The 27,900-nt window shown below is 38.2% G+C and overlaps 1 protein-coding gene across 3 annotated transcripts in view; it reads left to right on the top strand.

Moving 5' to 3' along the window:
- Positions 1-27,900, top strand: part of nwd2 (NACHT and WD repeat domain containing 2) — a 135,716-nt gene that overhangs the window by 81,728 nt on the left and 26,088 nt on the right. For all 3 annotated transcript variants that reach the window (XM_087262021.1, XM_087262020.1, XM_087262022.1), the window contains one exon: positions 23,805-24,008. In XM_087262021.1, coding sequence (XP_087118147.1) covers positions 23,805-24,008 — 204 coding nt within the window. The remainder of the gene's footprint in view (positions 1-23,804; positions 24,009-27,900) is intronic.

A 27,900-nucleotide genomic window follows, 5' to 3' on the forward strand; every position in this document is an offset into this window, starting at 1 on the left:
CTGGGAAACATCCATACACACTCATTTACACACATAAACTACAGACAATTTTAGCTTACCCATTTCAAATGTACCGCATGTCTTTGGACTTGTGGGGAAAACCAGAGCATCCCGAGAAAACCCACATGAACGCAGGAAGAACATGCAAACTCCACACAGAAATTCCAACTGACCCAGCCGAGGCTCAAACCAGCAACCTTCTTGCTGTGAGGCAACATCACTACCTACTGCGCCACTACTTCACCCCAATAATCTTAATGGATCCTCCAATTTTTTCATTTGTTCGAAATAGTTACAGTATAGTAACTTATTTGTCACACACTTCCTTTACTGTTCACTTCCTTCAATTCCTTCACTTAGAGTGCTGGCTCAAAAGTGTCACTTGGTGTTTACAAAATATTTTATATTTTATGTTTAAAAGCAGTTGTGCCACTGGAAGGTGCCACTGAAAGTAAATCTGGAAATGCCTACGCATAGCTGAATAATTAGAGTTAAATATACTTATATAATAATAAAAAATATTATATAAATATAATTATACAATAATGAGTTAAATATATAGTAATATATTGTGAGCGTCACACACAATTTTTTCCTTGTTTTCATGTAAATCCTGTGTGTAACATTCATTTGAAAAAACAGGCCAAGCATTTGATTGTCCACAATGTTTGAAAAATAAGACTACAACAATAGTTTTCCACTTTATTTAAAGTTTTCTAGTTTTTTATAACTTTTATTATATTTACTGTGTATTTGAAACTCTTATTTTGAAAATGAATAGGCTTTAAGACAGCATAAAGGAGCAGTTTTATGTAGCAAGCAGTCATGACCATGAACTGTTCACAGAGCAAAAGATTGGGGAAATTTGGATTGTACCTTTGATCAGTGCCACCCCAAAGAGGCAAATCTGTTTAAGGGCCCTATCTTACACCCAGAGCAATAATTTGTTGCTATTTTAAGACTAGCTCAACTCTAATGCTCATGTTTGTTCAAATAGCAAATTCATTTGCACCCCTTTGTGGTGAGCTGGTCTGAAAAAGAGGTGTGTTAAGGCGCATTGTCGAAGCATTGCTATTTTGAAGAACTGAAATAGGCCACGCTGTTTACCAAGTGCAAGCAAGTCCAGCGCAGAATCTGTTAGTTGTGCACCTATGCTTATTACACATCGCTTAATACACACAGGATGTACAGCAATACACAAATATCTTTACAAATGAAAACAATTAAAGCATTAAAATGTTACAAAATAACATAACAATAACAATAACAATTCTATATAAAAATAAAAAAAACCCACTACCTTCATGCCTTCTTCACCTCAGGGGGCTTTTTCAGTTTATTCATGACAGTTTGCATTTGTATAATGTTATTATTAGTAGTAGTAATATTATTTATTACATGCATATTTATTTTTGTTTTAATAAAAACAAGTTTAGATTTGTCCATCTGTTTTGGGTCATACTGTATAGGGGCATAAGAACAGAATGTGTGTTTTTGAAAACACTTCATTATTATTGTTCATTTATTAATTTACTGGAAATTAGAACTGAATTTAGAAATAATTTTGAAATATATCTTTGTGCTCAACAAACTAAATTAAATAAGTAGGCTAATGAATGTCTTTAGTGGAGTGTGCACAACACCATTTCCTTATTCACAAAAGGAGTAAAGAGTAAAAGTAAAAGAAAAGAGAAAGTAAAGAGGCTAAGTGGAGGAGACTCGTTCTTTATACTTGCATTTACTCGCTAGTGAAGCGTTTTTCACTTACGAAGTCTGCCTTGCAAATAGCAAATACACCATGGTGTGACACAACTGACTCTTAAAGGGAATAGGAAATGGTACTCGGACTTTGATTATGCTCAAAACACACCTATAACTCATTAAGAGAATAAGCACAACTCTGTTAGTCCATGCACCAAGGTGCAGAGTGTATTTTCCTTCTTTAAAATAGCAAAAGTGGATTCGGACACACCCTTAAATGTGCAGTAGGTGATCTAACAAAATGCTAACCGCTTAGAATATTATCTTTGGACGACGGGGAGGGACTGTGATTCAAAGTCACACCCCCTGAAATTGCAAGAGCGCACCGCATCACAACAGCAGAGAGACAACCCACTAGTTCATGTCATTCGCCAGTTAGTTAGTGTTTAGCCAGCGCAGTGCAGGAATTACATTTATTACTTAGCCACACTTACATGCTATTTCAGAGCGAATATTCAGAGTAGCATGGTAAACAGTATAGGAAGGCTTACATCTTTCAAAATTGACCCAATGTGAATATAAAAGCAACTTCAGCTCAATAAAGCAGGTTAGGCGGAATAGCGCTATTTACTGATGTTTGGTTGTTAAACTAAATATAAATCTTGATTATCGATGCTGTAAAAGGACCTTATGAAACTGAAAATAATCACATCAATCTTTCACGAGGGGATTTTAGTGGCTGAACAACACGTCTGTGCATATAAGTCATTCATATCACAACACAATCTAACATAAGCTTAGCCTGACTAAATTGTTTTAAAACAAAACATTGCCTGTCTAATAGTAATACTTCAGCCATGTTGTCGTCCTTCCTCCAGCGTGCTAAAGTAACTCCAAAATTTATTCAGGTTTTTAAAAGTTTCAATTCAGGACTTGATTTCTCCTGATCTGTCTCGTGACCGCGCAGACGGGCACGCGCAAATGGCGGATCTGCGTGAACAAATGTGCAGAAGTCAGAATCTACATTTGCTGACAGACAGTCTGAGCTGCTTATCGGAATTATGGGAGATGTCGGTCTGACTCTATTTAATTGGATGAACATTTTTTTTGTTTTATGCCTTACCCAGAATATAAAAATACGTATAAACACATTTAGATCATTTGCTGTAATCATTCCTATTTACTGTGAAGATACTTTCAACCAGCACAACAAAAAATGTTTCTGAAGACAATCACCTGCTGCACCTTTAATGCTTTTGCTACCCTGCACTTTAGACTTTGCATCTAGATGTATCTTTTATTTGAATGTGACATTTACCTCATAGTTTTAGAAAGAGGCAACATACATGTACATATTTGTTATAAACACTTCTTAACAGGGCCGGAGTGGGACTCCTTTTTAGCTCTGCAGTTTCAAGTCTTAGACCGGCCCACCTCAGTTGACGACTGACTATATTAAAATAACGTTATTTCCAATTCAGTTTCTAATGACACTAACATGTCTTTTTCAAGGACACAGCTGCTTTAGTACTTCAAATGTTTTTCATAAATATGAGAACATTAATTTTTTATAGATATCCAGTCCTTTGTAACGGTTGTCACACACACATACACACAAAAAAAAGTACCCCTACATAAGTAACCAAAACAGTATTCAATTTCTGATCAGGTTATGTCAGATTTATTAATGTAGTGAATTATCTAATATTCATTAATATTAATTAATATTCACTAAGGTGCCGCTGTTTGGGGTGGAATGATAGGTACATCATCATTAACCTGCGGGCTGCATTTTGCTCAAGAAGCTGCAAGAAAATAAGCAAAAAGAGTGGGGCTGTGGCAAAAATAATGAATAAAAATAGTGTGGCTATGGTCAAATAAATAAATAAATAAAAGTGTAACTGCTCAGAGTGCAAGCAGCTAGGGACACCGGCCCTCGCTGCCAAAAAACAGACCGGCCCAATTGGGAATTCTCCCGGCTCTACTGATTAGCCAATCCGGGCCTGCTTCCTAATAAAAAGTGTTTAAGGCATATTTATGATGGAGGATATTTGCACTTACTTAAGCTACATACCCTAATGCAGATATCATGCAGATATTTCTGAGCATAGTTACAAAGGTTTTATGTATGTGCATGCTTGCAAACATACTTGCTTACTCTTCATCTTTGTGATTGTCATTGAGCTTGAGTCATATTCTGCAACACAGACAGTGGTGTTGATGTGATTCAACAATTCACTGACCTAATCTAAACATCAAACAGGACAGTAAAAAGATGATGGTATGACGTATAAGACAAACAAATCTGATTTTCTAAACCTTTTTTTTTTCAAAATAATATTTACCAGGGCTTGACATTAACACCCGCCAGCCTACCAAATGCAGGTAGATTTCAGCGGTGGCAAGTTTAGACAGACACCCCCACTAGCCACCTTGGCTGGTTAAAAGTAATTTTGAAATTGCCAGAGCTGCCTCGTCTAAAAGGCAGTTAAAGACAGTTTGTCAATATGCGTGCAAATGTAGAATCGAGAAGCAGCACAATTAATAACTTCATGCGAGTAAAAGAAAGCAGGTGAATACCAAATGAGAGGATGATCAAGCAGATGGTGAGACACAGGCAATCCTTGCTCACTGACGTTGTGAGGAATGCATAGCTGATGTGATGCTCACGAGTGCTTTAAAGCTTCTGTTACTTGCGCAAAACAACTGTGCCTGAAAGCGCAACAGGTGTACTCGTTTCTCTTTAAATTAGATTGAGAAAAAACAGTGCTTGTGCACTTAAAGTCTTGCTGCTTTTAAGAGAGCTCCAGATTTTTTGAAGACAGCAGAGGTTGCCACTTTTGCTTTTACCATTCTTTGAACATGCTATTTTTGGGCCTAATGTTAACTGTGTGCACATGGTCATCCTTTCATTATCGCACAGAGAATGCTTTTTACCTGTTTTTTTTTTTTGTTTTTGTTTTTTTTTTTGCTTACAGTTAATTTTGTCAATATTATTTAATTATATTTTTACACAATAGCATTGCTTAAATAGGAAATTAACTATCCATTTTATCTATAGTTACCTGATGATCCAAGACGTTTAGTCTGGACAAACTACTGTGTATAGTTTTAGATAAATGAGAAAAAAAAAATTAAATGTCAATTGTCAATTTAACAATGATTTTGTTGAATAAAAAGTGTATGTTTACAGCTATATTAGTATTTGTGGCATGAAATAATTGGCCAGAGGGAAAAAAAGAGCCCTAAAAAGTCATGTGAGATAAAAAAAAAAAAAAAAAAAGTTAAGGAATCATGTAGATATAACACATACTTCAAATTAAGTAATTTTAGCATGCCAAATTTATGCATATAAAATATATTTTCTCAACAACAAAATTGCTAGTGAAAATGGCGAGTGGCTAGTAACGTGTGAAAATTACTTAGCCACAGTGGCTGGTGATAAAACAATGAATGCCAAGCCCTGTTATTTACCCAGATTTGAGCGTTGACTAAAAAAAGGCATCAATATAGACAAGTTATATTTTTAATTAAGAGGTCTGTACTGCACTTTAATAATGCCACTAAAATCGGCGTACTTTACATATCTTAATCTTAATTCTGTTTACTTTGATTATAATTTTAGTCAGATTATGGTCATCAATTGAAAAAAATTATATATATATATATATATATATATATATATATATATATATATATATATATATATATATATATATATATATATATAGTAATATATAGTAATATATAGTAGTATATATAGTAATGTAAAATGACATTATGTAAGTATAATTATATTACTGTTTATGTTCAAAATCAACCAAGGAATTGCTTTTACAGCTGTTATTACAATTACGTTAAAATAGAGGAAAGTATGTTACATTGAAAAATTCCAGTTTTCACCTTAAAGTAGATCCAGGCCACATTTCTCTGTGGTCTGGTTAAAATTAGCTAAACTCCTTTCCTTTGCCAAAGAGACATATGGGTATGTCTGATTTGTGCACTTTCAGTAGTTAGTGAGAAGTTTCCTAGAAACTGTGCTGGCTTTTCCCAAAGAGCACTTCATTATCTCATAAGAGAAATGGAGGTCAGTGTGTGGAGACAAAAAAATATTCCCCGTTAAACCTCTTTGGATGTCATTAAGCAGACTTGAGTTCAAAAACAGTTCCCTTTGGACCTAATGGTTTGCAGTGCAAGTGCAAGTAAACCCTGACACACTTGCAGCTCTGTAAGCATTTGATCTATCTGTGGGATTTCCTCCATGAAGTTCAGTGATGTTTTGTTGTGTTGTGTTATAGCATGGAGATAAATGTATTTGGGTCTATTTTAGAGTAAAAAAATGAGGCTTTGATCAGACAGACAGAGAGAGAGAGAGAGAGAGAGAGAGAGAGAGAATACAAGAGAGAAAGTGAACGGGTTTGCAGCTGACAGTTCTGGGTTGCGTGTGCTGGTGTCTCTCCAGAGAAGGTCTCTAGGCAGATTGGAATTGTTTAATCTAACTGTGACAGGCAGAGATGGGTAGAAATATAGAAAAGAGAGAGAGAGATTGAGAGAAATACTCTATCTAATATGGAAACAGACTGCAGGGTTGCTGAAACCACAAGCATTTAAACGAAAATTAGATTTTAAAGTGCAGTCTGTGTCATCGACACATTCATTTCCACTTAATTATTTTTCAGGCTTTTTATTGCACTTATACAGCTCAGGAAAAAAAATCTTTTGGAAATGCTCAGTTTCTATTCATGTCATTTATTTTTAAATAAAAATGTTATCTTTCACTGCATGTTTGAAATTACAGTGGTCAAAGTGACAAAAAGATACCATGTTTTGAGACACGTTTTGTAGATTTTTTTATGTCAAATCTGGATTTTCATTCACAAAAAATAACCAAATAATTATTGTTTTTTTGATCTATTGTCATTTTCTTCCTTAAGAAATAACAGTTTTTCTCAGTCGCTTTGGTGCATTTCTCACAACACTATTTACATTTTCACAACAGTTAATGCATTTCTCAAAACAATTGCTCATTTGTGCACATCATAGTAGCAGTTTCTCATTCTTTCTAACAAATTGCAAATGCTTTCGGACATTCATCAATCGCTTCATATAACTCTCTGCTGTTTATAACATTATCATTTGCTTATGTCATGTCAGTCAAAATTAACTAAACTTGTGAATGCTGAATAGTCATTCCATATAAAACTAATAGTCCTCATTTTATTACTTGAGTCATTACATAAAAAATGATGAACTAGTTTCTAGTAATATGTCTAACAAATTTAACAATTTAAATCATTTTTTTCCTGAAAATGTCAGAAAAATTTAACAATTTCATGAATGATTTACAGATCTGTGTATGTTGTAGGTTCAGTTCCAATATGTTCTGCAATATTGTTTTCAGTTGTGCACAGCTCTACCCAAAGATAGTTTATGTTTGTTGTAAATATGGATGGGTTTATTCTTTTGCACAGTGCTGTGAATAAATTAGGATTGTAAAGAGAAAATGCAGTAAAAATGTGGAACATATTCAGTGTCTTGTACTCAGATAGCTCACTAAATGCAGTGATATCTAACTTTACCGTAGTTTTCAAATGGCTGTGCTAATAGTATCTAATGCTGTCTTGAGCATTTTCAGGAAGTGTCACCAAAATCTGACTTATTTGCGTTGAAAAAATGTAGAGAGTAAACTGTCATAATGAAAACATGACAAAGCCAATTGACTATCTTGTTCATAAACAATGGTGTCAGGACTTTTCATTTTTTTTAATACTGACACTTTGATTGACATGAATACTTGTGTTTGAGAAATGAACTATCCATTTTGAGCATGTGACACGCTTTTGCAGGTTATCATCGAGGTTTTGCAGTTTGTACTAATTGTTTTGAGAAATGCATTAACTGTTGTGCAGAAATGCACTAGTGTTGTGGGAAACGGACCAAAGTGACTGAGAAAACTGTAATTAATTTGAAAGAAAGAACCAACTTTCAAGTTCTCTCTTCTATACAGAATATAAGTGATGCAGTGGTGCAGTAGGTAGTGCTGTCGCCTCACAGCAAGAAGATCGCTGGTTCGATCGTTGGCTCAGTTGGCGTTTCTGTGTGGAGTTTGCATGTTCTCCCTGTGTTTGTGTGGGTTTCCTCCGGGTGCTCCAGTTTCTCCCACAGTCAAATGATATGCAGTACAGGTGAATTGGGTAAGCTAAATTGTCTATAGTGTATGAGTGTGCGTGTGTGGATGTCTCCCAGAGATGGGTTGCGGCTGGAAGGGCATCCGCTGCGTATTAAGGGACTAAACCGACAAGAAAATGAATAAATGACTGATTACAATGTTCAAATTCTTTAAATAATAAGAATTAAGCTAAAAAGTCAGTTTTCTCCTCACTGGAATAATGCTATTCTAAATGTGTTAAACGATCATTTTTCATATTAATTGTACCAAATATTTGAGATTTTCATTTGACTCGCATGTTATTAATATTAATTTATTCTTAATTAAGTATAAGCACTCTAAAGGTATTTAACATTGTGGAATGGCAAGCAGCCAACATGCTTGTTGGTTTTAATACCCTGCTTTATTATTAAGTGCAAAGTGGAGTCCTTGCTTTGTATTTTTAATTAGAGGTCTGTGCTCAGGAAAATTAGTTGGACGTGTAGGGTGAATAAGATAATTGGACTTTAATTTTGCTGAATGCTAAATGTTACAAATCTTTACATTTACATTTATTCATTAAGTAGAGACTTTTATCCAAAGCTATACTTGCAAATGTGCTTGCTTTGGCGAGTAACAGTTAGGTAAACATTTTCTTTTTTCTTTTTGCTTGTTTATATATAAAGACAAACAAAGAACAAATAGATAGATTTAATTAGATTTCAAACAAAATAGGGAGTGCTATTGTTGGATGATTGAACCGTTCACGTTGCTTTTCTTACTGTTTTTCATTTTCTGCAAATATTAAAAACATCCTGAATATTTTGTCAAATATATGATGTTCAGATTCTCAAATATGTGTAAAACAACAATTGTTTTTCATAATGCTAAAGCTTAATAATGATCATATTACTTGATCTATATTGGATTATGGCTCTGTCATATGAGTCTGCAGTGCAGTGGATTTAATATTACATCATAATTAATTCATCTTATAATTCAACATAATGTTATCTTAAATAATAATAAACTAATAATCCTAAATAATACTACACTTATCTAATATGCACAAAAGTAAGTGGCTGTTTAACTGGGAGAAGAATGTGTAGAGTAATAAAGTAAAATTCAGGTGACTTTAACGTTGCACATCTGATGTAAATAATGCACATTGTCATTTATGTTTGAAAATAATTATTATTGCCATAATTTCTCTGTACATTTTACAAATCATAAATAGTAGGTTTTGCACTGATAAATTGTGAATTATGGCAAATATGGTGCTCGGCTTTCTTTGGCTCCCCTGGAAAGCAGATTTAAAAGTAGCAACAGATCACACTGGTGTGATCATTATAACCGAAAGGCTAAGTCACAAAATATGTGTCTTCATTTATTTCTAAAAGCTGCTTGCATAGCTGCTTGTATATTTGCAAACCATTTTGCTTGTCAAAAATCTGAGCAATTTTGAGGAGGTTTAATGTTTAATGGACCTCCCATGTGTTTTCATTGTTCTTCATTTAACAGTTGAATTTCTCTCTTAAAACATTTTCATTCTAAATTGGGTTCAGAATCCTCAACAATAAACTTGACAGTCTTTATTTTTCCTCATCCTTTGTCTTAATTATTCCTGCTCAACACTCCCCACACTTTAAGGCTGATTTATACTTCTGTGTCAAGCGCACATATATGCTACGACGCAACCTACCCATGGACGCATGCCGTCGCATGCACGCCGTGGCCATCTGCTTTGCTGGCACGGACCTTTTAAAAAATTTAACTACACGTCGCAATGACGCGTAGCACAAGCTCTGTGATTGGTCAGCTTGGTAGTACTGATGAGTGTGGGTGGGACCAAGAGCCACTTAAGAACAAGCTCTGGATGGAAAGTTTTGTTTTGTGTTTACCTCATGGTTAAAGTTGTTGCACGTCCACTGGTTCCTGCCTCAAAATGAGTGAGTTTGAGACACGTGAACATTAAAGAAGCATTCAGAAAAAACAAAACACCAAAAAAAAACTCAACACTAGGGATGTAACGGTATTGTAAATACCGTCATACCGCAATATTAATTTTTTTCGATATTACCGAAGTCGCATGACTCGGTAAAACTATAGGTCTTCTGAGAAAATTTGCTCAGGCGAATGAAGCGAACGGGAGGTAACGAAAACTACAATTGCCATCAGCCCATGCTTGACCATCATCCCTTGCGGTCTGTTGTTGCTACAGATCCAGTAATGCGGAAATGGAGTGTGCTGCTAGAAGCGGGGATGAAAAGAGCTGTAAAACTCTAAAGCAGGTCGCACACCAGAAGCGCCGCGACACGGCGCGTACATGACAGATTAAAGTATTGCACACCAGACGCGCACATTCGAATGATATTTAACATAAAACTAATCAGATGGCGCTCTGTGGCGCGGCTGAAAAATGAACTGCGTCCTGAGCCGTCGCCGGGCGCCGCCGACAGCCGCCTACTTGCGGCGCCGGTGTGTGTATCCTGATAGAAACCTATGATTAGAATTCTAAAATACATGGCGCTGCGTGGCGCGCCGCCGAGCGTCGCTTCTGGTGTGCGACCTGCTTTACACGCACAGTTCAGTGCTGCATTATCTCCGTGTAAGTTCAGACTTCGCAAGTTTGATCAAGGCTGCAGTCTCTTCTTCTCAGTTTGATATGGAAAAGCAGATTATACCGAGGACACGGGTAAATCTTCAAAGGGAACAGTGTACTTTATAACTTCATTCACATCACCCTGGCTTCGTTGTTTCACTTTCTCAACAATAAACTGTAAACATGATTTAAGGAACTGCCTATTTTCATTTTAATATTAGCAACTTAGACAGCAGAAATGTTGAGGCGCCGTGCTGCATGAGCGTCATCTTCACTGTGTGCATATTTATATCAAAACGGAGCCGATAACAACTGCCTCCTTTCAATTTCAGTGAAAATACGAAACACAGCCTCTCTTTTGCGGAGTATCAGTTTTAAGAATCGATAATGGCCATTTTAAAAGTATAACATACAATAAGTTTATACATTATAGGAAATAAAGGCAAGCGATCAGTCAATATACAGAATGTACGTGGTTACATTAATCATTAACTTATCTTTGCGCTCAGCCAAAACACGTTACCTGAGAACAAGTAATAGATTCCAATGACCAAAGTCAGGGAATATGTCGTTAGATAAAGACAACAAGATAAATGAAATATCCCGTTTAATAAATATAGTGAGATTAGATCCAGCGGGAGATGCTTGATGAGAAGTCCGACTAGCAGAGCTCTCATCTGGGTAGATGGGCTGAGTGTGATTAAATGTTGAATGTGATGAGTTTTTAACAATACTAAATTGAAACTTAATTTTTTTTACATGGTTTAATAATTTTTTGTTATTAAAATTGAAGTTCCTGTTTTAAAGCTTACAGATAGATGGCTAATTTGTATGTCATTGACACTTTTGGCACTTTTTTGGAGTATTTTCATAAGTTTTGTTTTTTCCTGTAAATGATTCAATAAATACCGTACCGTGACATTCATACCGAGGTATTACCGTACCGTGAAATTCTGATACCGTTACATCCCTACTCAACACAGAGGAACATAAACACCTCACTGCCAGCCAGCGTTTCGGAAGTGTTAATGCAGAGAAACACAAACAGCGTGCAGAAGTATAAATGCACGGCTACACGCAAGGCAGGTGCCATCGGTCACGCCAATCACTCGACGCAGAAGTATAAACCAGGCTTTACTCTACCCACAACACTCTGAGGTTATAGTTTCCTAGAACAGTAGGAATAAGACTGACATCAAAGCCCTTGCAAGAAGAGACAGCAGCTGAAACTCAGTGTTACACAGCCTGAGGCAGGTACACAGATAGAGAGAGACATGGGCAGAAAGAGCCAGAAGGAAAAAAATAAACGGAAAGAGAGATGAAGGACAGTTACAGAGCCATAGAACAGAAGGAGTGGGTGAGGGAAAGAAAGCACTATCATACACACTGCTAATACAACTTCAAAGTGTCTGTTTATTCTAGTACCTGTTCGTGTGCCATCAAAGTGGCACAGTATCAAGGGATTGTGTCAGAGCACTCACTTCCACTGAGAGTTGATGGGCACATTGAACCTTATTCATGAATTGCTTATAAATATATGAGTAACAGACCTTCCTGGAAAGTCTCTTACAGATTCACAAAACATTTTGCATCAGATTTGATAGCTAAACATGTTATGAAATTCCATTAATTCAAAAATAGGGCACGAGTGCATGCTCATTCACAATTAACAATGGTCCAGCCTGTACATTGCCACAACTGAAGTTACATGTCCAGAAATGCACATTCTGGATTTCCTTCTAAGTTTCCTATACGGTATATTTTAAGAATGTGAGAAAGGCTAACAGTGTCATATTAGCACTGTGTAAACACACCCTACAGTTTTGTGCCTTGTGCAACATGATACCAGATGTAGAAGAGACGCCTGAGGAAACCCAGAGGCTAATATGTTTTTTAACTGAAAACAAACAACGTTCATCCTAATACAGCACAAATCTACTTGAATCAACAAAAACACACTTTTCAGTTGTGAACGTGTGAGACACACAGCAATAACTTTCTGTTGACATTAGTAAAGAGCTGGGGTCCTTTCTTCGTACCTCACTTAAACGATCTAAGATGATTTAGCAGATCCTGGATCTTTTAATCTTGATAACTGATCTCTGGCTAGCTTGCTTTTTCAAACAAGTTTGCGAATCAGATAAAAATTTCGGAATGAACTGATCTGAGATCTCTGCGTGTGTTGTGAAGGACAGATCTGTCGATCCTCGAAATCATGATCAGCAGTGCAACGATGAATTACATCATCTGGTTAATATTCAATTATCCATCTGAGCAAAATTATATCAAATTCGTAGTAAACACTTTGTTAAATATTATACGCAATGTCTTCACATTTGTCGTGAGCTGCAGGTTTAACACTTTTTATGTGTTAATATTATTTAGAAATTTATTTTTACATTTTGGGCAGAATTTTTTTAATTATAAAATTAAAACTAAGCCTATTCAAGTTTCTTAATCTGCGTAAAGAATAACTGGCTGTTTAAATCAATTTTGCACCAAAAATAATTTTGATTTTGCTAAAGGTGTCTGCAATTTTTGTGAAGCATCAAATCACCATCAAGTTATTGAAACATGTGCATGACTGCATAAATTATTATTAACTTGAGAATTAACGAAACAAGGATATTGGCTTTGTCAATAATTATACACAAATTGTACTAAAGCTGGGTTGCTACCTTAAAATATGTACACGTTTGTATCTAAAAAGTCTATGTAAATAAATGTTCTCTTTGAACCTTTTGAACACCCTACACCAGTGGTCCCCAACCCCCGGCCTGCGGACCGGTGCCGATCCGTGGATCAATCAGTACTAGACCGCACAAGAATTAATTATCTTTTAGTTGGCAGATAAAGTAGCTGCATTTAAAGCCAAACGGGATTTGTGGGGACGGCGTGTGAATAGAGGCATATTAGACTTGCATGATATGCGTGTGTGCAGGCTCTCACGGGCTGTTTTAGGGCACACGCAAAGCTTGAAAGTAAACAAACAACGGCTTATCATTAAGCATCTTATCGATAATTATTTACATGGTTGGCATTAAGATGAATGTATAAACGTTATCTGCCTAATTTCTAGCACCTAAATGTGTCTGGAAAAATATTCAAAGGCATTTATTCTCTTAAACCGCGCGGTCGTGAATGCGTCTGACTGTTCTGATTGGCTAAAGCAGACGTCTCACGTCAACACGTTCTAGACGTGCACACGCTCTTTCCGGCAATTTTCCTTCAGCGTTTACACAGCGCAGCATTTCGGCAAATTACCGGTAATGTTACAACTTCTCTTTCCAGAAAATAAATAGCCAGAACAAATTTACCAGTATTTTTAAAAAGGCCCTGTCCACAAATACACACCTTTCCGGAAAAGCGCCGGCAATTTTCCGGAAAGGTCTGTATGTGTAAAAGAGGCTTTTGACTGCCATTACCCCCAGATGGGACCATCTAATTGCAAAGAAACATGCTCAGGGCTCCCATTGATTTAGCGTTATGGACAGTTTTTGATGTTATAATATGTTATATTATTGAAGCAATGTGTTAATAAAGTTATTACTTCCTAATGTTATAATAGCATTGTAATGTTGGAGCAATGTGCTAATAAAGTTCCATACTGACTGACTGACTGACATGGTGCAGTTCTCCCCAAGGGCTCTAAAAAGAACATTTAATAACATGGACTTTTTTTATTAACACATACTCTTCTTTGATACTGGTAGTAGTAGAAGTAGTGTATTGGAAGAGGTATAAAATAGATTTGGGATTTGAGTGGTCTAATTGTCGAATCAAGTGAACTCACACCATCTGACTCCATCTCAATTGATGTTTTAAGAATTCAGCTAATGGAGAATAATAGAGGAAAAAGGAGAGGAAGAGGTTTCTCAGCTTGCAGAAAACCTTTTTTATTTTTTATTAGAGTGTAAACCCCAATAAGTTAAGGAAACTCAAACGATTACAAGAAACCGATTTCAACAAACCATTTAAGTTTAAAAACTAATCCCAATGAGTACTGTGAACTTAGTCCATTTGAGTAAATGAAGCAATTTGACCACAGTAAAACTCAATAAATGAAGAGAACTCGAACCAACTGAGTTCTGTAAAAGCCAGTAAGTTAAGTTAACTCAAACCGTTTGAGGAAACTGATTGCTACAAACCATTTGAGTTAAATTACTAATCCTAATGAGTGATGTGAACTTACTCCATTTGAAGTAATATGGTATTTAATTATTTCATTACCTTCAACACTGAGTTCAAAACTCTTTTTAAATGAGTAGAATTAACTTTCAGTAAATTGAGTTAACTACACTCATTTCATTTGATGAAGTTAACTGTTGGGTTTTACAGTGTATATAAGGCACTAGTTTCCCCAGTAGTGGCTGTTTTTATTCCTTTGAACACACAACATGGAAATTGGGTATTGTTCACGATTGTTTTGTGCAATATTTAAATTTTGCACCAAAAATAAATTTGTAGTTTTGGATGGAAACATACAGTAGCTACTGGCTTATGTGTAAGGCATGTAACATAGCTGCTACTATAGGGTGATTTTACAGTATCTCTTTCTGTCTTCCCCTCCCCCTCTCTCTCATAGACACCCACACACACTCACAAACACACATGCACACCTTTCTATTCTTCATGCCCAGGGGTGCAGATAATAGCATGTGACCTCCTCAGCGGCAGCAGATTTCATGGCAGTGGAGGTGTATTTGACCCTGCGTGATAAAACATGAGATAGATGTATGTCTTATATTTGTGTGAATGTGTGTCTGAACTGCCAAGGGTATGTATCTCGACACTTTGCCTTTGCACTTGTTTGACCAGTTTTAAGTAGTCTTTCTGTTCCTGTTACCCGCTGTCTGAGACAAAGACATCAGCTGACAATCCTTCACTTTTTGACTGCTATTTTTCACAGCTTTGTTAAAACCACTAATTAACTATTGATGGAGATTATTCGTCCTAACAATATGTCTCCAAATAAAAAACAAATTTATTGCAGGTCAAAATGTTCACCAGGTAATAAAGCATAATAGCTCATCGTCCGCATCCAGCGTGATGAAATGAAAATTGAGAAGCCTGAAATTGGAACCAAATTATTTCCTGACATGTTTAGAATTGCTGGGGGCCAAACAATGTCTGAGCTGAATGATACCGTGCTTTTCTTTACAGGGTTTCATTATGGTGCACAGTGTCTGTGTGTGATTACATGTTATTTGCAAATACTTGCGTTATTATTCTGAAGATAACATTGCCTCTTTTTAATAAGTCACTTAATGTCTTCCTTATTTGTAAGTCAACCAGGACAAAAGTGTCTGCTAAAAGACATTTAAAAAAAAAAAAAAAAGTTGTATTCAATATTTAGCTTTTTTTTTTTTTTTTCCCTATGGGTGTTTGTGGTTTTGTGTTTTTTCTTGCCATTTTGTGCTACAAACAGTAATGATATCTCAAATTATGTTTTTGATAGTGCTTTTACCTTTTATACAGTTTTTATGCAATACATTTGTATAACTTTATAGTAAAAATGTTTTTGAGCAGTCATGGTTTATAAATTATGATAAATTTAATCAATGGAATTCTGGTAATATTTAGAGTAAATGTTTGTCTAATTTTCATTCAGTTACACAATAATATATGACAGTAGTACCATTTTCATATATACATATATAATGTATATAGTAGGGATGTAACGGTATTTGAATTTCACGGTACGGTAATACCTCGGTATGAATGGCACGGTACGGTATTTATTGAATCATTTACAGGAAAAACAAAATTAATGAAAATACCCCAAAAGTGCCAAAAGTGTCAATGACATACAAATTAGCCATCTGTCTGTAAGCTTTGAAACAGGAACTTCAATTTTTCAATTTTAATAACAATAAATTATTAAACCATGTAAAAAAAATAAAGTTTCAATTTAGTATTGTTGAAAACTCATCACATTCAACATTTAATCACTCACTCACTCACTTAGATAGAGTTGGGTTTTGAAGAAAATTATCATATAACTATAATCTGGTAAAAGCTGGTATCTCTTGGCATTTACAATGTCCCCTGCAACAGAAAAAAAAACCTCTCATTTGGAACTGAGGTTTCTGGGACAGAGATATGACTTGGCCCAGGTTGACAGCAGTGGGTAACGTTGTGCATTGTCTTTCCCCCACTTGGGAGGACAAGCCATGAGTGAGATAGAGGTCTGTTTGCGGTACAAGTCAATGTCTGCATTAATCTGAACAGTGTGCGGTGTTTCTGCAGTCCCCATGACTGTTATTAGTCGTATTACCTAACTTGCAGGCACGTGCACACATAGGGCTCAACCTGTGCAGTGCACATGCCCTTTTTAGTCTTGGATAGAAAGTGCCCTTCCAAAATGATCAAAAGTGCCCCCGCGAGGTGACACACCCTCCGTCCCGCCCTTCAGTAGGCGCACGACAACACCGCTCTTGAGTATGTGGGCTCAACCACGCATACTAATGCAGGGGTGGAGAACGTCCGGCCTACGGGCCATACTGTATGTGTCCCGCAAGACCATTTGATCCGGCCCCATTTGTCAATTCAAAATCATCCCTCAGGAAAAAAAAAATACTAAGTTTCTGTTATAGAAAGTGACAGTTGTACACATTTGTTGCTCTGCAAAGCTCAGTTTTACATGAAACAGACTAAACGCATGTGCTGTAATGTAACGTTTGCAGCACGGGATGTGCATCATTCATTGATGTACGTTAGATTCATTCATATTTTTAATAGCACGAATGAGACCGCATGGCTTGCTTCTGTGTGTGTGCGCGCGCTTAGCTTCGGAGACGAGCAGAGCACACACATCTAATGCCATCTTAATGCAAGGATTTAATGCTCAAATACATGCACATTTTTGTCAGAGCGCAGTGTTTAGTGATTATTTATATTAACCCTCATTTGTGTAATAAACAAACAAGTTGAGGATCAAAAGACATGCGAAAGAGAAACCATATTAGGGGTGCCTTTTCCAAACAACGACGTAACTCGCAGCTGAACTATCATGGTACGATGCATCGTTTGGGACAAGAACGATGTAGTGACTAGTGTTTCTCGAATCCCATAGTTTCGGGATCCATTGCTTGAACCACGTTAGTTATAATGTCAAAAGCCCATAATGACGCTCTAAACTTGGTGGAGTAACAACTTCTTTAGAGAAGATCAGATTTGGTAAAAACATGCATTCGTTTTCCATAATAACTGAAATATATGGCACATATAGGGCCTGTTTGCTTTACAAATACTATTGAGTATGACATATCATATTCTAAAGCATAAAATCACTTACAAAAGCTAACACTTGTTCTAATATCTAAATCATATAAACAAATAAATAATGAGGCAATTTATCAAGAAATTACATTTGATCATTTTTATGCATTAGAAATAAAAAAAATACTTTAATAATAATATTAATAGTATTAATGATAATGATGATGATGATGATGATGATTGTTGTTGTTGTTGTTATTATTATTAAGTAGGATATTGTTAATTTATTTATTTTTTAAAAGTCTACTTTTACAATTTGACACTTGTACTACAGCATAATGTTCTAGCCAGCAGGCCCATGTCATATACAGTACAGATACCTAATAAATAATCTACTATAAATAAAAAGAATCAACTTATGCTTTTTGTTTTCACAAGTTTTGGAGACGTAACACAAATTTTGCTTTTAAATAATAGGTCACCTATAGCTTTCGGCATGAGGCTGTTCCAAATGACATCAATGTTTTCAAAGTGCATTGCGAAGGGAGCACAATTGTAAACATAAAGATCGCTAAAACTGAACTGTGAAATAACTTTGAAAGCAAATTACACCTAAGAGAGAGGATTTGAATGCTTTTTTACTTTTCATAATTTCAACTTTGAATGTTAGAATGTTCTAAATTAACAGGGCATGGGGGGATAAATGGAAATAGAACACAGCCAGGCACTATGTTTTGAACTACAACTCCAGAGCTGTTGTTGCGAGCGCTCAAGTTTGCTATGCAGTTTGCGAATGTGCATTGGAGCGATGGATTTGGGAAATGGCAAATCAACAAACTATGCTTGTAACGACGGAACTTGCGACCTTAGTTGGCTAACAATGGTTTTGGGAAACGCACCACAGAGTCACACTATTCTTAAAGTGGCAGCGCGCATACCTCCTGCTGTTGACTGTTTTTATCATTAATTAAACAACAAAAGGACAAAATCCCTCACGGTTCTAGACTGAAGGACTTTTGTAGCTGAGGTTTTTTTTTTTTTTCTTACAGTTAAGATGCTTAAAGCCCAGTTTGTTTCATTTAGTTTATTGTATTTATTTCCTTTCCTTATTTACAATGAGAAAAATAACTGTGCATAAATACAGTTAAAGTCAGAATTATTAGCCCTCCTGCATTATTAGTTACCCTTTCCCCTAAATTTCTGTTTAATGGAAAGATTTATTTTCAACCCATTTTTAGACATAACAGATTTAATAACTCATTTCCAATAACTCATTTCCAATTTTATTTTTGCTATTATGACATCAAATTATATTTTACTAGATATTTTTCAAGACACTGTTATTCAGATTCAAGTGACATTCAAAGGCTTAGTTAGTGTAATTAGGCAAGTCATTGTTTAACAGTAGTTTCTTTTGCAGACAAAAGAAAATAGAAAAAAAATATGTCTTGCTTAAGGGGGCTAATAATAATGAAATAGGTTAAAATAGGTTTCAAAATATATAAAAAAAAACTGCTTTTATTCTAGCCAGAATAAAATAAATAAACCTTTCTAAAAAAAAATACTATAGGAAAAACTGTAAAAAAAAAACGTGTTAAACATCTCTTAAAAAGCCTCTGTTAAACATCATTTGGGAAATGTTTATAAATAAAAAAACAAAATTCACAGGAATTAATTTTGAATTCAACTTCTAATCATTTTGAATAAATAAGTGTGATTATGATTTTTCCCATAATTGAGCAGCCCTATAATTTAGTATAGCCCCTAAATGATGTTACAAAAATGTAAATGGCCCTTGATAGAAAAAAGGTTCTCCACCCCTGGCTTAATGTATAATGTATTATTGGTTATATATATAAGAATAAGAATATATATATATATATATATATATATATATATATATATATATATATATATATATATATATATATATATATATATATATATATATATATATATATAAGAATAATATAAGAATAGTGTATCTTTGGTAACACTTTAGTTAAGGTCACAATTCATGTTATTAACTACTGGCTTATTACTTGCCTATTATTAGGATATTAACTGTTCATTAGTAGTTATAAAGTATGTCTAATTCTACATCCCTAATCCTCCCCAAAATCTAACCCTAAACTTCTACTTTACTAATTATTAATAACTAACTAGTTGTTTATTAAGCTAGTAGTGTTAGTTGATAGTTTGTTAATACCGTGAATTGACCGAAACTAAAGTGTTACCATATCTTTCACTATATAGAAAGGACTTTTGAGGGCCAAAAAATAAAAGAATACGAGCTAAAATTATAGAGGAAGAGTGAGACAGATAGACTTAGAGAGCAAGATGCGCAGTGATGTAAAGGTCGGATAAGCAATGCATAAAAGTTCACCTCAGTAGCCATTAAATATGCTGAATTAGCTGTCACATAAATCATCCCACAGCACCACTGTCACAGCTCTTCTGCAGGAAACCTACAATTTTAAAGAGCTATGAGCCAAGGCAGAGAATTGCCCTGCTTCTCCTCTTTAATCAGAGTCCATGATATCCCATAACCTCTCTTTCACCTTCTGCAAGTCTCTAAAGTATATGCTTTTGAAGAAGGGCCAGATCATTAGTCTATAGGCTTATCCAGCACAATTCGAGTGCTCTGTCACTGGTGGCTATGGGCTTGTGGACACAATGACACTGGCGAATGTAACGAATTGGCTTGCTAATCTCAGCAGCATGGACAACAATTGCACAGGACTGGTTAAATAGCTCGGGGATAAAGAAAGTTTGCTAATGGGATCCTTTGAAGCTAACGGTTTTTACTGTACAGTTGAAGTCAAAACTATTAGCCTTTCTGTGATATTTTTATTCTTTTACAAATATTTCCCAAGTGTTGCTTAATAGAGAGAAGTTTTATTTTAACACATTTTTTAACATAATAGTCTTAGCAACTATCTTCGAACAACTAATTTTTTTTTGTCTTTGACAATACATAACATGTAACTACTTTTTTTTTTTTTACAAGATACTAGTATTCAACTTAAAGTGCACCTAGAAAAAGGCCTAACTTGGTTAGGTTGTTAACTGAAAAAGTTACCAACTTTCTAAGTTCTATTTAATAGTAATTCTTAATTTATTTTAACATCTATTTAAGATATATGTATTTAAAAGTTATGTATTTAAAGGGTACCTATACCCCTTTTTTTCAGATTTAATATAAGTCTTTTGTTTCTCCAGAATGTGTCTGTAAAGTTTCAGCTCAAAACACCCACCAGTTTTTTTATTATTATACCTTTTATAAGCTTCTATTTTATACCTTTTAGCTTAAGGGTTGCAGTTTTGTTGTGCCTTTAAGGCTTGTCCTTCCTGCCCACCATTTCTATGTGCCCTTCAGTGTGCCTTAATCTCCTTCCTCGGCTGCCTAGAACAACAAACAGACATAAAGGAAGCAGATTTCACGTAGCGTTTGTGATAAATACTACAGTAAGAACTTTACCAATGAGTATTTGATGCATTTGCTGTGGAGTTGAAACGATAAGTCAGGCAAACGCAGCGCATACACGACACACGCACACACACACAGACAGCGCGCGCTTTCAGCTTTGCACTCTTTTTGCATGCAAATGTGACAGGATACATGTTAATCTCCACTGCTGTATGAATATCTGTTATGTTAATGTATAAAATAGCCTGATTTAACATCCACAAACCAGGATTGAAGCGTCTTTTTTATATAATTGTTCTGACATGCACTGTTCTAAGACATTTTAAACTTTAAACTCTTCTTGATCACATTTGATGATGATTGATGATCCTAGCAAACTGAACAGACCTTTTTATTAATGGTTGCTTTGCACACATCCTGTGTTGTTGATATGATTGTAGACGTGACTACCGGGAAATGTTAATATGCAGCTGTCAATCAATTCAGTGGGTGGGGGACCGCACTCCTACATCAAGTTGCGGTTGGTCTGTAAACTACTCCAATTGGTCCACCGTTTTTATGTTGTTAAATTGAAAAAAAAAAGGACTGGGTGTGTTTATATCATCCCATTATGACAGTTCATGCACTATACCTACACATATGTGTCACCGGATGTCAAGGGAGCGAAGACAAGAGGTTGGATCCAAATGCAATTTTAATGAAAAAGATTATTCGTGCAGGCAAAAACAAATGAGGTCAAAAAACAAGAACTCAGGTATCATGAAGGGCATCAAAAAATGCAAAAACAAAGCAATGATCAAAGTACAAAAAGTTACAAAACAATCATCAAAACATAACTAGAAAAACTAAACAGGACAACACTCACTGAAACCATACAGGTACTGACAAACAAAGATTCCGCCTAGACTGGTGTGTGCAATGTGTATAAATAGTCCAAACAATTGATGATTACGATATTCAGCTGTGTGTGATTAATGGTGACTGGTTTGTGCAAAGGCATGCTGGGATATGTAGTTCATGAATGACATGTGTAGTATGCCAGCGATCTTTCAGGAACAGATTGCTGGTTATGTCACAATATGTCTGTCCAAACAGCTTGAAAAGCATTTTTACTATATGTGCCCTTTAAGTTATACATAAGTTACTAGATAACTTTGGGTTGTACTCAATGATCAAATAAATAAATAAATAAAAATTGCTTTTATTCCAGCTAAAATAAAAGAAATAAGAGCTTTCCCAGATTTAAAAAAAATGATAGAAACTACTGGGAAAATGTCCTGGATCTGGTAAGCATCATTAAGTTATTTGTGAAAATTTCACAAGAGGGCTAATAGTTTTGCCTTTGACTGTTTGTAAGTACTGTTTCTTTGTAAAACCCTTATAATTCATTCTTCAGATTCAGGTTTTAAGATTTCTTACTGTTCACTTATTTCACTTTGGTTAACATTCTATTTGTATATTTATGAGGTCAGTCTACAATGTCTAATCAATGTTATTGACAGCATATTCAAATAGAGTACAGCTTATGACTGTGTAATCACATAAACTAAAATGTTTTCATAACTCTTGCTTGGACTGCATTGACTGATTTATCTAGGGTAAAAACTGGCCTTTGCCTGGTATTTGCCTGGTGCCTGGTGTATTATAAATACATATAGGGATAATTAATGGTGGTCATGCAACAAAGGATTTTAGCCATCCAACGTTCATTACAATCTAGAATTTCAACAGACCATTAAATACATACAGATGAAGTCAGAATTATTAGCCCCCCTGAATTATTAGCCCTCTTGTTTATTTTTTCCTTAATTTCTGTTTAACGGAGAGAAGATTTTTTTTCAACACATTTCCAAACATAATAGTTTTAATAACTCATTTCTAGTAACTGATTTATTTTATCTTTGCCATGATCACAGTAAATAATAATTCACTAGGGCCCAGTTTCACAAACAGGGCTTAGATTAAGCCAGGACTAGGCCTTAGTTAAATTAGGCTATATAAGCCACATTTATAAAAATGGCCTCAGAAAAATATACTACTGGTGTGCACCTGGTGATAAAATATGACACTGACATATTTTAAGACATCTCACCGCAAGTAATTTTGAGTTCATACAGCTCAAACATGCAATTTAATCTTGACTAGCCTTAAACCTTGTTTGTGAAACCGGGGGTAGATATTTTTAAGACACTTAAAGGCTTAACTGGATTAATTAGGTTAAGTAAGCAGTTTAGGGTAATTAGGCAAGTTATTGTATAACGATTGTCTGTTTTGTAGACTATCGAGAAAAAAAATAGCCTAAAGGGGCTAATAATTTGTCCTTCAAAAATTAAAAACTGCTTTTATTTTAGCCGAAATAAAACAAATAAGACTTTCTCCAGAAAAAAAAAATTATTAGATATACTGTGAAAATGTCCATGCTCTCTTAAAAATCGTTTGAGAAATATTAAAAAAGAAAAAAAAATTCAAAGGGGGGCTTTAATTCTGACTTCAACGGTATATATATATATATATATATATATATATATATATATATATATATATATATATATATATATATATATATATATATATATATCCAGTGTGAAAACACATTTTAACTAAACCTTTGTTTTTCTCAGTCTTCTTTTTCTTTATTCCTGCATTTATGTAATGCTTGTGATTAAGGTCTAATCAAAGCTGTTTTTTCTAATCTTTCCCAGGGGCTCATAGGAGAGAAGTATGGCAGCATTCGGGTCCCAGGGGAGGTGGAGTCAGCTGAGTTTGAGATGATTTTGGATGCGGCAGTGGAGGCGGGACTAGACACACGGATCTTGGAGGAGTGGTACTGTCGAGATGAGAACTCAGTCCCACCTGCCTACTACCTAAAACCAAAAGCTGAGATGCTGAAAAACTATCAGAATTCTGTAAGTAGAAAGAATAGATCATATATATTTCTTAGCATTCCTTTATATTTCTTTCTTAGCATTATGTATATAAACTATGAACTGCCAACTTGTCTAGCATATGTTTTACGCAGCGGATGCCATTTAAGCTGCAACCCAGTACTGGGAAACACCTATATACACACATACACTACGGACAATTTAGTTTATTCAATGCACTTATACCGCATGTGTTTGGACTGTGGGAGAAACTGGAGCACCCGGAGGACACCCACGCCAACACAGGGAAAACATACAAACTCCACACAGAAATGCCACCTGACCCAGCCGGGGCTCAAACCAGTGACCTTCTTGCTGTAAGGCAATCATGTTAACCACTGTACCACTGTGACTTCCCCAAAGATAGAGTCTCTTTGAGGCAGTTTAATTCTGAAAAAGTATCAAAAAGTTACAATTTAAATCAAGGGTCACCAGTAGGTAAAGTCTAGATGGGATACAACAAAGGTTCCCCTTCGGGGGGAACTTCAGCACTATAAGTGGATTTGATTTGTAAAATCCACGCATTGGGAGGTTCGGTTCAGAAGCTACTCGTCTGAAAGAGTATTGAACGGGCCAATTAAGAATGAATTGGCAGCGCAAGCCTGCGCAGGTGAGCGGCATAAGCAATCAACTGAGTATATAAGCTCACCTGGCGCCAGCAGACGCTATCCTTTTCGCTTCAGAGACTTTCTGATCGAGTCGATGAGGGTTCCTCCTGCTGTGACCAGCGATTCTGAGCGAACGAGAGCATTCTCCCGGTCCAGAGTGTGTACACGCAGTGGCAGACGGTCGAGCTGGGTTTCTCCCTTGCCTGGCGTTCTTTGGGTCCGGTCCTCCAGAGCGGTGCGTATAAAGTTGCAAACTTCACAGAAAGAGCAACACAGTCGTGCAGCACGTCCTTATCAGGACGGCGCTCCGACTGTGCGTTTCTGGATGCGGTGGTTTCCTGTCCTCGGATGATGGGCGCGGGCACTGCGTTACATGTCTGGGGGTCCAGCATGTTAATGCGCTGCTCGCGGGCAGTTCATGTCGTCATTGCGATGCCATGACTGTTGCGCAAGATCGCGGTTAGCCTTTGCAAAAGGGTGAACCACCCCAGTTGTCCCCTGCTCTGCAGCGGGCACTCGGGCAGATCTGAGGGTTTCAGCGAGAGATAATCCGTCGCCCACGGGCCCGCGGACCTCCCGCTCCTCTAAGCGCTCCATCCAAGCTTCGGGCGGGGGAAGCGATCCGTCTAACAGATGGTAGCCCTTACGCCCGATGACACCGGAGACCAGATGTCCACCGCGGCATCGGAGGGTGGGCTTTCATTGTCCGATGATGATCCAGACCCGCTCGCCCCCTTCGGGCTGGTGAGCGCTGTCACTACGGATCCTGAAACGGACATGTTAGCCGTGCTTTCCCGGGCTGCTTCGGCCGTGGGTTGGAGATGGTTTATCCCCCAGCTCCGCGGCCGGACCGACTAGAGGGGCGTTCCCTTCTTCCCGGAGGTGCACAGTAGGCTCACGCGGTCTTGTAAAGCACTTTTTTCTGCTCGTGCTGCGTGTTCCTCCACCCTAACCACTCTTGACGGTGAAACAGCCAGGGGGTATGTGGCGATTCCTCAGGTTGAGTGCGCGATGGCGGTAAATCCGCGCGGCGCCTCTTCTTGGCGGGGTCCGCCTCGTCTCCCATCCAAAGCCTGTAAGTTATCTACCTCCCTCGGAGCTAGAGCTTACATAGCTGCGGGCCAGGCTGCTTCCGCCTTGCATGCGATAGCCACCTACCAGCGCTACCAAGCGCAGGCGCTGGCCGAGCTGCACGAGGGTGGGTCCAACCCAGGCTTACGAGCTTCGCACCGCCGCCGACTTAGCTCTTCGGACTACTGAGTCCGCTGCGTGTGCGTTGGGGAGGACGATGTCCACATTAGTGGTCCAGGAGCGCCACCCCTGGCTGATATGCGCAAAGTCGACAAAGTCCGCTTTCTTGACTTCCCCATATCCCCAGCCAGGTTCGGCGACACTGTCTGTGAATTCACCCAGGAATTCAAGGCGGTGAGAGAGCAGTTGGTGGGTGATGTCTTATCGGCGGTCCGTAGCCCGCTCCGCCCGCCGTGCCATTCATACCTGCTCCTCGCCGAAGGCGCCCGCCTACGAGAGCTGCTCCGCCCCCGCACACGCCTCAGGCGAAGCGAGCGCGTCGGGCACCTCGGAAGCAGGCAGCCCCCCTGCCCAGAACGCCGCTAAGTCCGGCAACGGACCGCGAAGCGCCCCTGGGACAGGCCATCTGGAGAAGAGGGAACTTGCTCTTTCCCCGCTGGAGGGCGGGGCCCCATTTCCAACGGCACTTTTTACTGCCATGAAAACATTATGAAAGGGCACTTTTCACTTCCCCAGATGTGACAGCCCGAAATCTGCCAGTCTGGGACGCTATGCTTTCTAGCTTGCAGATTCGGTGCGTTTCGCCAGTGGCTCACGAGCGCTGGGAGGACGGTCTCCTTTCTCCCACCCCTCGAGCCTCCCCTCCGGAGCTCGGGTTTGGAGTGAGAGCAAATATCTCACCTCCAGCTTTTCCGTGGGACCCGCGAGCTTCCCGGATCAGCACACCCACTCCGCGCTGCCCCACTGCTGGTACGTCAGCGATTGTAGCGATGAGTCCATTAGCGAGAGCTCTGCCTGCCTGGTTAGCGTGGGCCAGCTCTTCGCGGTGGCTCATACGCACAATCAGACTCGGCTATGCGATTCAGTTCGCGAAACGGCCCCCCAAGTCACGGGTGTGTATTCACCAGGGTGAGCCCCCTGTCCGCCCCTGTCTTGCGAGAGGAGATTGCTGTCCTCCTGGCGAAGGATGCAATCGAGCCGCTCCCTCCAGCCGAGATGGAGAGTGGGTTTTACAGCCCACGCTTCATCGTGCCCAAAAAGAGCGGTGGGTCACGGCCAATCCTAGATCTGCGCGTTTTGAACCGCTGCCTGCACAAGCTGCCGTTCAGAATGCTCACGCAGAAGCGCATCCTCCGGTGCGTTCGTCCTCTGGGTTGGTCTGCAGCATTAGACCTGATGGACGCGTATTTCCATGTCTCCACTCTTCCTCGCCACCGACAGTTCTGCGGTTTGCGTTTGAAGGTCGAGCTTGGCAATACAAAGCCCTCCCCTTCGGGCTCTCTCTGTCTCCGCGGGTCCTCACCAAGCCCGCGGAGGGTGCCTCAGCGCCCCTTCGGCTCGCGGGCATCTGCATACTCAATTTCTTTACGACTGGCTGATTTTGCCCTCTCTCGGAGCAGTTGATTATGCACAGAGACAAAGTGCTCTGGCACTTCCACCTGTGGGGGTTTCAGGTCAACCGAGAAAAGAGCAAACTCGCCCCCGTGCAGAGGATCTCTTCTCTCGGGCTGGAGCTGGACTCGGTCACCATGGTAGCGCGCCTCTCCGGAGAGCGCGCTCAGCTGATGCTGTACTGTCTGAGAGAGCTCGACAGTAAAATAGTGGTCCCACTGAAACTATTTCAAAGGCTCCTGGGGCATATGGCATCCGCAGCCGCTTCATGCCGCTCGGATTATTCTATATGAGACCACTTCAGCACTGGCTTCACGATCGAGTCCCCAGACGCGCATGGCACGCGCGCGCACACCGAGTCTCTGTTACTGCGCTGTGTCGCCGCGCCCTCAGCCCTTGGAGCGACCCCTCGTTCCTACAGGCCTGGGTGTCTCTAGAACAGGCGTCCAGTCTTGTTGTCGTTTCAGCAGACACTTCCAACACGGGCTGGGGGGCTGTGCGTTGCGGGCATGCGGCTGCGGACCTGTGGAAAGGTACCCAGTTGCATTGGCATATCGCCTGGAGCTGTTGGCAGTGTTCCTCGCTCTCCACCGTTTTTTTCCGGTGCTGGAGCGGCAACACGT

Source organism: Danio rerio, chromosome 7 (assembly GCF_052040795.2).
Source record: "Danio rerio strain M-AB ecotype USA chromosome 7, GRCz13ab, whole genome shotgun sequence".
NCBI lineage: Eukaryota > Metazoa > Chordata > Actinopteri > Cypriniformes > Danionidae > Danio > Danio rerio.